The sequence below is a fragment of the Aulostomus chinensis genome, chromosome 22 (genome assembly GCF_037954235.1).
Source record: "Aulostomus chinensis isolate RoL2024-O1b breed Wild chromosome 22, RoL_Achi_v1.0, whole genome shotgun sequence".
Classification (NCBI taxonomy): domain Eukaryota; kingdom Metazoa; phylum Chordata; class Actinopteri; order Syngnathiformes; family Aulostomidae; genus Aulostomus; species Aulostomus chinensis.
In genome coordinates, this window is record NC_141341.1 from 23642444 (window position 1) to 23655638 (window position 13195).

The following is a 13195-nucleotide window of genomic DNA, read 5'->3' on the forward strand; positions in this document are numbered from 1 at the left end:
AGACATAACAAATCTCATAATTAAACTGAGAGAGCAGAATTAAGGCCAGATGAATAATGCCCTGATAAAAGAGAGACAGGAATTCTGGCTCTTTAGTGAGCTGGTCAACTGGCTCAATTCAGCATTAAGATCTGGCTCTTTCAACTCTTTCTGTGCACTGCATGCAGCAAATAAACACAACCTAATAGAACAATTGTTTTGCCAATGCAAGTATGGGTTATGTGGCAGCTATTGAAAATCTTTTTTCCTATTTTTTTTTTTGTTTAAAAGATTAATGGGGACAAAAGATTCTGGCATCAGATCAATATTAATTGAGAAAGATATGACCACCTACCATGAAATGCAGGCTCAAATTGTTACACAAAAAAACACACTCATGCAAAGCAAGCAAGAGCGGAGCAAACCAAGTGAAAAGCAAACAAAACAGGTAGCTCAACAGCAGGGCTCCGCTGTTGGACTTAATTTGAAATCTTGGTCCAATAAAAAGAATTTTATTCTGACAACATTATGTTGTTTTCTGAAGACACCTCAACTTGAAGCATTTATGCCATATCCTTGATAACAGATGGCAGCCATATCCACTGGATGAATCTTCAGGGTACTAGCCAGACATCTAGTAGCACAAGTTGATCAGATGTCCTGCTAGTCGAAAAAAATTGTCACTAATCACTCTGTCAGTGGCAGCTGAAATATTTGTTATGCTACCGTTGTTCCTAAAGAAGGCCAACTTGAGTTCATTAATCTTATTTTGAACTGGTCTGAACATTGTCAATCCCCAAATCAGGTTATCAGTAAGCAGTGCTGCCTCACCTTATCATCTCTGCTTTTGACAGGTATTGCGCTGAGGGGCTACATATCTTCTCAGGGTTCAATCAGCACAGCTGATCCAGATGATGAATCTTCAAGTCGCTAGCGCTATTTTTCAATGTACAGAGTTCTCTCAGCTTCAGACATGTTGTATATGTACTTTCCTTTTCCTGTCCTTTTCTTTGAGGAAAACAAATGTAGACCACCATCTCAGCCTTCAAAATTCAGCAGCAGTGGCGTCAGCTATGTGATTGAATCTTGAAAAAAAAGAAATATCACCATTATATTTGGGCTGGTTAAACAGGTTAACTCGTGTTATTGGCACAATAACTGTAAACATATAATTGAACTCCTATTTGCAATGCATTACATTTCCAGATTACTGCTAAAATTACTATTTACTCTAACAGCATAATCTTTGAATGCTATATTCCTGCATAGTCATAGTCATAGTCACTGCTTGTGAGTGTGGTGAGCATAGACAAAATGGAACTGAATATATATTAAGCCTATATTACCCTTACCGTATATTAAGTCCAAAGAACACACAGGAGACGTACCACAGACACCCTGTCTATAAGTATGTCCATGGTACAAACTGAGCTGTTTCTATGGTGATTTTGTCATTTTAAATGTTTTCAATTTTAAGTTAGAGAAATACACCTGCAACAAAAAAGATAGAGATGTCAGTGTAGCTGCCCCAAATGATTACAATTATTATTGACTGCAATGACCCTGACTACACTCACATTGTACATCATAGGGTGGCCAGGTGTATACCAGGCTTAATAGTCACTCTCCAGAGCACCTCCATGGAAATGAATGTTACAACTCCATCGGGGGTAATTATTTTGTATGAAAAGAAGACCCAAGTTTTAATGTACCTAAACTATCCTTGTGAGAGATGATTATATCCATTGCAACCAGAAGTGTTTATTCACCACAAATATGAAATGGTCTGTTTCATTGTGGAATGCGCCTGAATGTGCAGATGGTCCTAGGAGGCAGGAATAAGATCAGGTGTAGATTTTTATATATATATATATATATATATATATATATATATATATATATATATATATATATATATATATATATATATATCCACAAGATGGCTGCACTTGGCTCTGTCTAAACATCACTGTACGTGCACTGTTATTAGCCCTACAGCCCGCCAGACCTCCACAATCCTGCAGTGCTGAAGCACAATCTGATCCACAGCTACCAGATTTGAATGTGCCCACTTCAACAGAAACACTGACCACTGTTTCTTCAAGGCACATATGCTAATGTGTAAAAATACATATGCCTTTTTATTCCAAAGGTTGGTATAAACATATCATACAGGATATATAGATAAGCTTGTGGAGTTCCAATAATGAAACAATGTTTTTTGGGCTTATCTCACACTCCATGCCTGCTTATATTTGTTGTGACTGAATAGGAATTGCCTTTTACCATTTTGCCCAAACAGAGTGGCATTCACCTTAAGAGGCATGCACAGCTGCCTAGGAAATTAATTGAAGCCTGTGGGATGCTGGAAGGCTGAAAGGAATACATACAGAAGGGTTTTGAAAAGTCCCGACATTTTATGTTCAATTGAAGAAATTGTGGTTTTCCAGAGATATTGATTGATTTTTAAGGAAAAGAGCTCTCAGCCCTGTGCAACCTAGAAAAGCTATAATCTTTACAAACAATACATATCTAAATATACATTTACAGCATAAAATGCTTCCAGAACCATTAGTGGTTCCATCCTGCTGAACTGAGGAGGTTGTGAAAATATTTTCTTAGGAAGCTGTCATTGGACAAGCTTTGACAGAAAAGGCAGATTGGGCTTTAAAACAGGCCTGTATTCAAAAATAAAGTGATACTTCAACCAAAAAGTGTATTTTCAAGTTTTCATAAATAAGTGTCTTGACATAAGAAAGTTGGGTGTCCCCTCATGCATTATTTCTTTGTGACTCAAGAACCAACTTGCTGGTGCTCATCCATGGTAGCGCCCAATTGAAAGGGTTATAGGTTGTCTGTTTTAACTCAAGCTACTGTGTTTGACAATGACTAAGCATATGGTTGGATTAATATAACATAGATTATCCAGGATAATGTGCTTTAAAATATGTAAAGGGAGATTTTTAGGCAGTTTGCTGTTATTAGCCATCAGTCTCAATTTGCTTCAAGCTAAATATATGTGTCCGGCTCTTTCTGTATTTTGGAGTCACATAAATTAAATGCAGGAGGGAAAAAAAAACACGTTTTGGGAGAAGTGTCACTTTAAAATTCTGATTTTCTTGAATCTTTTCAGTGGTCCAGCTCTCAAAGTATGCAAGCAAAACAGCACAGGCCTCAGTGAGATGATGCATCTCAGTTGTCTTTCTTGGAAAATCCACTCTATTAGAGGATTTGATATGTGTGTGTTGTTTGCCCAATGCACTTGCACTTCAACTGTTCGTTTTAGGAGTAAACAAAAGAAAAAGAATAAAGGTGATTCATTCGAACCTGAGAACAAACGTTATTGGACAGTTTGATTGAATGAAAAATTAGCTAGGCAGGTACAGTTCATTCCTTTAAAAAACTGCTGAACTTTGGGAAAATAAATAGACTATTTGCCATTAGGATATTTCTTAAGTTATTATGAAATTGATTTCCCCATACATTGTACAAAGTTCATGCACTTGTCAGATCTTTCCAAAATTAAAAAAGACTTCCCCTATTCCTCTTCTTCTCCTGATATTTTACAAAAACCAAAAGGATCATACTGATGTTACAAAGCTTTCCTTATCGGTTATCTTCAGCTGTCCCCTCACATTAACTCATTCTCCAAATTTCAGCTTTTTTTTTTCTTCCGTGATGATGTGTTTATCAGGCTTGTGTTTCCCTAATGGCTTGAAAGTGCATCCAAACCTCAAGGGTTGTCAGTTTAGCTCTGCATGCTTTTCCATCAGCTGAAACTATTTTGCTCTCGCTGCTGAATGGTTGGATGTTTAAGGGCTCATGTTCTGACTTAGGGTTCACTGATACAGGCATGTGTCATAATTTCTCTTAAAAGAACTTTTTGAGAAATATGCTTGCTTGCCATTCACCCCTGAGCCATATAAGAAGATAGATAACTTTCTCTCCTCTGTGTTATATTTAGGAGCTAAGACCCACAGGGAACTTACCACTGAATAGCTTAGCACAATGAATGGTAGGAACTGAGGAGTGTTAGCATGCATCTGTCAAAAGTCATAAAATAGATCAGGTTCAGTATCTTAGTTTGTCCAGATATTCCTGACATCCTCATTTCAAGTTGGCCATGATTGATAGCAGCCGTTCTTCTTGTCATCAACAAATGTTTTGTTTTGTTTGACAAAGTTTTGAGGGACTGCATCAAATCATTGCATCCAGTCAGGAAAGTAGTTCTAGCTATGTGTCTAATTCTAAAATCAGTGAATAACAACCCTAGTTAAATTACTGCGGGTAAGGTTCCATTTCAGAAGAAAGTACATCCCATGACTTCTGACCGTGGTATATTAACACTTCCTACCAAAGTTACTTGTGCTAAGCTAACTAGCAGTCGGCTGGTCTCTGTGTGTCTATAACTCCCTGATGCAGCACAGAGGAGAGTCTCTCAGTCTTACTGTCAGGCTCCTCTGAGGATGGCTAATCAGAGCATTTCCCCAAAAATTTGTATGTTCTTTTAAGTATTTAGGAGCCGATGAAGTGGGGGAAAAAAACACTAAGACATCCTCTTGCATTTTTTGTATATCGCTTTTGATCATTTCATGATTTGAGACATTTGATAATTTTCTCAGAACTTGTAAAATCACTTCCCTGAGGCGAAAGTATGGAATGCAAATACTTTATATAGTTATTCCCACATGCTTTTCACAAAATCAGAGTTGGTGCTATGGAGCTGTGATCATGTATGTTGAGTGTGTCCATCAGTGATTGTATGACTGTACACATGATACCATTTTAAAAGAGACACTTCCACTTAAACACACTTTTATTTGTCACTGTCTTTGAAGGACTGGCTTAATCTTTTTTCCTACAGGGTTGCTTTATAAACTGGATGTTTGAAAGAGGGCTTTCAGGATGCCGTTAATGACACCACTGAGTTGCATTACGGAAATTGTTGAATCCAATTAAAATCAAGATATGTCATGCTCTGCTACAAGGATTTGGACCATCATTTTTTATTCTAATTCTTGAATTCCTTCCAGCTTTACTGAAGTGCCACCTTTCAAAAGTGCTGGATACCCCTGTAATGCAATTGTGACATATCTTTGGCTGCATTTTATTCTGTTTTATTAAGGCAAATTAAAATTAGGGAACTGGTATCTCTGCTTCTTTTACATTGCAGGAGGTTTGTTGAATATTGATGTATTGTTAAAAATGGGCTAAAAAACCCACATTGACTTTTTGCGCAAGACCCTGTGTATGTAAAAATAAAGCTTTGTGGACAAATGTGATCTTCAACCTAAATGAGAGGGGAATATAAATAACAACAGCATGATCCTTTGAATTTAAGACAAACAGAAGCCCTTCATACAGCTTTGTTGAAAACAATAAAGTCACAAAACCATGGCACATTTACCAAAGGAAATGTAATGCACATGCTAATATTACTGGCAACAATATTTTGGCTTGATGTATGGCAAAACCAGTGGAATTAATGATTGCTTATAGAAAACCATACCTGATGCTTGAAGTAACTGTAAATTCTCTGCAGTTAGGTAATGGAATTGTACATAATGGTAAAACTTTCTTCAAGTCAAGATGTATACCTTGTACACCTTCTTCTTGAAAATAGCATTTCCCCAAGTGTGCATCATTTGGTATGTATTCAAAGTTTATATATCAATTTAGTATTGTAAATCTGTAATAAGGAAGGTCTTTGTGTTTTTTTTTGTTTTGTTTGAAGAGGAGCAATCTGAAAAAATAGACATCCATGCTTCATGCTTTGCATCCTATCATGTCCACGTATTCTGCTCAGCGTAGTGCTCTTCATCTGTCCCCATGAATACTTTTCATTGTACATCTCACCAAAAAGAGAAAAAGTGCTGAAATAAGATTTGGTAAGGAGCAGCATTGGAAATGTTTGACCTTGTGTAGAAAACATGAAAACTGCATTGGTCCTGTGTGTGGGTCTTAGATGGATTTCCTTCTCCTCATGAGCTGGTGGTTTTCTGTGAAGCTGTGAAGGCCTGGAGAAACTGAGCTGATGGGTGAAGGGAAGAAGCTGTTTTTCAAGGTGCTGGGTGATATTTCTTCAATCCTGTAGGAAACTGAATGAAAGTACTGATTTGGATTCAGCTGTGAGCTGAACGAGTTCTGATGGGAGAAGGCACAACCTAGACCTCCCATCCCACCCCCAGAGCTGCTGAAGTCATGCGAGTGGTAGTGCATACAGGAGCAGACTGACTGCAAATCAGTCACCTCCGCCCGGTATGGCTCACGCCGCCGCTGGCCACGCTGCAATGACTCATCCTGGATGTGGATAATCATGCTGTTTCGGTTACCAGCCAGTGAGGCTCGTTCCTCTGCATCCCGCCGCTCATCCTCGCTGTTCATAGTCAGGAAGCGGAGCACCACCAAGTTGAGGAAGGCCCCGATGACTGTCAGGCCCACCAGGATGTACATAAAGCTAAAGGCCACATACAAGGGTTTCTTCTGAAGGGCCCTGTTCTTTTGAAGGGCCACAAAATCCCCAAAGCCTATAGTTGTCAATGTGATGAAGCAGTAATAGTAAGACTGAAAGAAGCTCCAGTCTTCATAATGGGAGAAAGCAGCAGCCCCAATGCAGAGCGTGCCGATGCAGGAGAAGAATCCAACAGTTACCATGTTTTCCATTGACACCTCAGTGATGCTCATACCGCAGCACTTCTTGATTCGCTTTAGGAGGTACTTAACAAAAGTGTTCATCCTCTCGCCTAGACTTTGAAACATGACAAGAGTCAAAGGGATTCCCAGGACAGCATAAAACATGCAAAAGGCCTTCCCTGCGTCAGTGCCCGGTGCTGCATGGCCATAGCCTGAGAAGAGAGCAGACAGACAGCAAATTTAGTGGTGTGGAAAGATTTTGCCAAAGCACTGAGGGCTTGTGAAGCGGCAACCGCAGCGCAAACACAACCTGTTACTCAAAAAGCCCCTGTTCAGCTTTTGTTTATCATCATGACTTAGCAAGAAAGAATGCAGTCAAAGAGGTGCATGTCACAAAAGGGCTCCAGAAGTTAGTCAGAAACTTCTGGTGAAGCAGAGGAGTTTGTAGGAGGGAAGTGAATTGAAGCCAGTGAAGCTTTTAGCTTAATTAAACTTTATCTTTAGACCACAAGCTGCTGACTCACACAAACAGACTTTTTAAAATCAACTTGTAGGGCAGCCAATAGGATTTTTACACTATATCAAATCTTTAAATGCAGTATCGTGAGCAAAACAGAGTATGAATGAAGCCTACTGAATGTATAGAGCTGAAAGAGTGTTGGACTGATTAGCTCACGGCCCATAACTGTGAGCATTAAAGAGTAGAATCCCAGCCAAACACCCACCGTCAGCTGGCACTTCTTGGTTTCACCTCAGCACTTTCCTTCCAAATGGAGAAATTCTATTTTTGCTGTGTTATTTCTAAAGAATAATCTTAAGCTATGTCCTGAGAGAGTTTGTCTTTTGCTCAAAGATTCAAGTTGTATTTTCCCATGTGGCTTTCCACCCACTGAACCATGTGTTTTGTTATCAACATATGAAAGGCATTTAACACAACAATTCTGATTGGCACCAGAAATGGGACGAGAAATATTTATTTGTACAATTGTGATATTTATTGTTCGGAATTTAAAGTAACAGACCCAACACTACAAAAAAAAAAAAAAAAAAACAGTGTATCATCAAGATTTAAAAGAATACTTGCACATTTAAGGAAATGCACTGCTGAGACCTTCCCAAGATGGTAGTGCACTCTTCTCTCCTCGATGTTGAGACCCACAGAAACAGGTTAAGTCCTAGTTAGCTTAGCATAATGAATGGTAGTGAATGGGAGATGTCATAGTACCTCCATGGAAAGCATTCCCATGGATACAGTGATACATATGTCAACTTTTTTTGTTGAACATTTTTACTTTACTTTATTTAGGGGTAAAAAGGCGAAATCAGACATTTCAAAAAATATCTTTCAATGGTTAAAAAAAACATTCTAAGCACATGTTTTTGGTATTGTGTTTGAACACTTTTTTAATATAGGATCCATAAACAACCCCTTCTTTCATACAGTAAAGTGACAACTGGATTGATACATATAATATCACAACTGAGCAATTGATGGGGATTCTTGTGTGTCAGTAATCAAGAAATAAAACATACAACAGTGAGTAAGAGAGAAAGAGAGAGAGAAAGACTAGACTGATCAGAAGCAAGGGACAATTCAAATGCAGGGTGCAGACCTTGTGAGTGTGAAATACCTGCACATTGAACAGAACATATTCAAAATGTCAGTAGTGACTAATTTAAAAGAAGCGGCAGAACTGAGCGATGATTAATTTCATTATCAGATTAATTTGAAGGCTTTTATCACACAATTGTTGCCATATAATATGATAAATGTGAGAATTATGTTATAAAGGTATAAGTTACACATGTCTATCACATATATTGACTGGGTGGAACGGTGGTGCAGTGGTTCGCACTGTCACCTCACAGCAAGAAGGTTCCCGGGTTTTCGCCCTGGCTCTGGCATGGGGTCGTATGTTGAGTTTGCAACTTCTCCCTGTGCCTGCGTGGGTTCTCTCTGGTACTCCAGTTTCCTCCCACAGTCCAAAGACATGCAGATGGGGACTAGGTTAATTGGATACTCTAAATTGACCGTAGGCATAACTGTGAGTGTGAATGGTTGTCTGTCTATATGTGTTGGCCCTGCGATGGACTGGGATAGGCTCCAGCCCCCCGCAACCCTTAACAGGATAAACAGTAGAAAATGGATGGATGACTGATCTGTGATATGGTACAGCTACTTGCAACTGAGAATCTACATTATATGATAAATTAATTCTATAAATGCATTCTTGTGTACTGATTGATTATAGAAAAATACATTCATAGAATAAAGAAATTAATTTGAAATATAAGAAAAGAACATAAAATTACTATATTTTTGAAATAATTGCTTATAAAAAAAGATATATGAAGTCATGCATATGCCAATATGCTCTATGAAATAATGTCAGATGTTTACTGGAGATCAAAATGGAGTCAAAGGAGCGTAATTGTCCCATCAAAATACTTTTCAATGTGTCACTGTAATCATGTTACATCCCACAGTCCTTTAAAGTAGTAGTAATTAAACCCCTTCTCAAAAAAACAACTCTGGACCCAGATGTTTTGGCCAGCTATATCAAATCTGCCTTTTCTCTCCAAAGTTCTGAAGAAAGCAGTTGTTAAAGAAGTCTGTGCTTCACAGCAACAACTCATTAGAGGATTTCCAGTAAGGTTTCAGGATTCATCAGAGCACAGAAACAGCACTAGTCAAAGATACCAATGACCTCCTACTAGCATCGGATGAGGCTGAGGAGGCTCAAGCAGCTACCGGTAGCATCACCTGCTCACGTCCCTGTCTGTCCATCAGTCTCCTCTCATTCTCTCCGTCTTGATCTTTGTCCCTCGCTTTCCTTGTGTATATCTGTCTTCCTCCATGATCTGTCTTTGACTCTGACCCTTCCGCTCTTCCGCTCTCTTTCCCCCCAAACTGGTCAAAACAGAAGTCTGTCCCCACTGAGCCTGGATCTTTTTGACGTTCCTGCTTGATAAAAGAAACTGCTACTGTTGCAGGATGTGCTTGCTGATGGAGAATTGTTGGGTGTAAATTCATTGAAGGAGTGTGGTTCTAGACCTGCTCTGCTTGTAGTGTCATGAGATAACTTTTGTTGTGATTTGGCGCAATACAAATAAAATTGACTTGACTTGATTTAGCTTTTGGTTTGAGGAACATTCCGCAAATATTTTCTCACAGGTATGAAATGTTCACTGGATCCTCACAGTGAGTGTTCCATGAGAGTTATTTTATGAAAGTATTTTTTCAGTGTTCTTATTATGTTCAAAGTACAGTGAACAATCATGTCACATAAGAGCCCAGAATTGCAAGATAAGTTACGAAACATGACAACGTCTCCCCCACAACATTTTATGACTGATGGTAGAATGGTAAATTCCACTTGAATGACTAACAAAATGAAAATATAGAGACCTGTCTCTGTGGGTGTTTTCTGTTGATAGAATTAATACAATTGTAAATTTATCCAACCATCATCTTTGGCCAAAAAGCTTTTGAAAAGGTTGAAACTTCATTAAAAGTATTTCCAGTTGTTTAGTCATTAAAAAAAAATCACATTATCCTGTTTAATTCATAAAAAATTCAATGCTATTGTGCAGGCTGCAAACAGAATTCTGCTGTCCAGCATCCAGCAACAGCAATGCCTCAAAAAGAAAGTTTATCTTTGATCTCAGAAATATTCCTGTAGTCTGAAAGAATTATCTCTACTGAAGGTCAGTCTTAAAGAAAAAAGTACAGTGTCCTGTTATCACATACTGACTGCAAATGAGATGATTGAATTTTTTTGAACAAAGGGGCAGCAGTGTGTGCATAATTCACTCACTCTCACGCTTACACATGTACACACACGCACGCACGCATGCACATGCACTCATACACACACACATACACACACAAGGACAGACATTGCTATCAACAGCATAGCTGACCTTATTGGAAATATCTAAAACACGCACATGTTCATTTCTTGCTCATCCCACAGGATATGAATTGTAATGTCTTGTGTGGAGATGAGTTAACAAAGCCAAATATGCAGCTCTGTATCAGGCGATGGACAATTATTGAGTGGAATTTTTGTCACTTTACAATTCTAAAATTGCCTCAAACTGATACATTTTTAAGTCTGCCTCTTGCATTCAAATTTCTTTATTTTCAGGACAAATAAGACAAATACAATCATTGAAATCATTGCAGTCAAATCAAGTACTAGTAGTAGTACAAAAAACTTTCTTTTAACAGGCAGGAACATCGAGCAGATCCAGGCTCAATGGGGACGGCCTTCTGCTTTGACCGTTTGTATGCAGCATAATACACAGAAAAACATACCTAGTTCACATACAGTTTAGATAAAGTTACCTATGTGTTTAACGATGAACTGAAATGCAATGCTGGGATTAAAAACAAAGTAAAAGCCACAGGGTGCTCTTGACTTTTTTTATCACGATGAAAGTGGATGCATAATGTAAAAATAAGTAAAAACTTGCAAATCAATCCTATCCATAATCTCAAATGGCATTTTTGTTATCCCTAAATCAAAAGCAAATTGCAATTTTTTTTCACTTAAATAGACTTGAGAAGTCCAACCTTAAGACTCTAACAAAGTTTAATTCTGTGAAATTTCTCAAGTGCCTCCTCAATGCTCCCATGAGATACAGTATGTAGAAATATATCTGAGAAAAAAAAACTTGCATACGTGTAACTGTGTCTAAAACAAAAATGATTCCAATTAATCATAAATTGAAGTAGCTCCAGGCATTTCTGTGGCATCCCTAAAATGGTTGTCTGTTATTCAGTCTGACAGAGGAGTTGTGCTGCACCTGGCCAGTACTGTGCCTTCTTTCCTCCCACCTTGTTGAAAACTGATATAAATAATGAATCCTCTAAGTTTTTACTCTAATTAAAACTAAACTAAATAACACTGGTATTATTTGTTACACCTTTCATATACTACAATCTGATTTTTACAAATCTCAGCAGTTGAGCTTTCACGATTCTGTTTTACATTTATGACCTGATTCCAACAGCAACTATTTCTGTTTGGACAGTTTGTAAAAGAATTACATAATTGGAAAAGCCATGGTCTTTATTCATGGATTTGCTTGCTGCTTAACCAAAGTTCAAATTTAATCCTTTTTGTGCCAGGTGGTACATAAGGAAATGTCAAAGCAGCTAGCTAGATGCATGTGACCCCCCTCCCTGAGCCAAGGAAGCCAATGGTGTACATCTCCTGAGGCCAGTACGTCACCTCCCCTTCACCAGGCTTATTGTAGTATTAACTATTACTATTTGGTCTTATTTGGATGTGCCTCATTTTAGCATGGTGTGGTTAGGTTAGAGGTCAGTAAGTACTATTTTGACAGAAACAGGAAGACAGTACTCACCACTGATGACACAAAATCAAAAGCCAGCCCCCTCTTAAGCTGCATGGTATCCACTCCCTGTCAGTAACTGTACGGATTCCACACAATACATTAAAACAATTAGAACACAGGGACTGCAAAAAAAAAAATCATTCTCCACTCAATAACCTCGAACAGGAAGGGTCCTCCCTCACTCCAAAATCCATCCACTGCTTCCTGCACCGCAATGTTGTTTTTTTTACCCCTTTAATTGACTTCATCATCTGACTCAGAACTTCCTGCTGTCAGGAATACAATGGCTATGAGATGGTGTGAGTCACTTTAATGAAAATAGGTCTTGTTCTCCATTTGAATTTCAAATCCCTCTCTGTTCCTACTTCCATGAAGAAAAGGCTGTATTATTATTATTGAAATCTTCAGCATCTTCATTCGCAATAAAATAGTGTATAAATGATTTTAACTTTCACCACTCAAGTGATGTAGTGATGTCAGCTCAAGGCTTTGTGTTTAAATTTCAGTTTTTCAAGTAAAGAAGCACCACATTATGAACTGGATTATCTACAAAACAATACAGCAACCCAGCAAGATGACCCACTTCCAGTTGGGGTGGATATTAGCCTGTAATTATATATGACACCTATAAATTAAATCATGTTTGCATTGCTTCCATCATTATTTTTTTTTTAAAAAAGCACAAAAATACAAGTTTGTGAAGTTCATGAAAATAATCTTCTTCAAAGGTTTTGACTAATTTCATATGAATTATTTTTTGTTTTTGTTTTTTGGATTCAATTAAGTAAGAAAACAATGTCATGGATTACAATTGATCTGAAGTCTTTCTTTTGTGTCTCTGATGGGATGTGTCCTATTCTGTGGCAGCACTGCACTGCGTAATCTGTTTGTCCTGTTATAATGACTCTACTATCAGCCGTTGTCTTAGGAACAGACATATTTGCTCTGCCACAGAGCCCTTCCATGCACAGGTACTTTTGTGCTTATGTGTGCACAGATGAAATGTGTGTTTGTGTACAGTGCCTTGTGCGGAGCAGCAGGAAGAGAATCCACACTCTTTAAAGAATGATAAAAGAACAAGAAAGACCTGGTCACTCAAATATTACATAACAAACAACACTATGAAAATAAAGGCATAAGTTCTGGTCATGGATGCAGGTATGTAGAGAGGGAAGAAATGTGCTCGAGTTTGTATTCATGTTCTCATACAGGCTGC

The 13195-nt window shown here is 38.2% G+C and overlaps 1 protein-coding gene across 1 annotated transcript in view; it reads right to left on the reverse strand.

The window, feature by feature from the left end:
- Positions 1 to 1855: 1855 nt before the first annotated feature.
- The window catches only part of kcnk9 (potassium channel, subfamily K, member 9), a 57646-nt gene continuing 46306 nt past the window's right edge, over positions 1856 to 13195 (reverse strand). Inside the window, exon 2 of the mRNA XM_086192521.1 lies at positions 1856 to 6824. Coding sequence (XP_086048647.1) covers positions 5941 to 6824 — 884 coding nt within the window. The 3' untranslated portion in view covers positions 1856 to 5940. The remainder of the gene's footprint in view (positions 6825 to 13195) is intronic.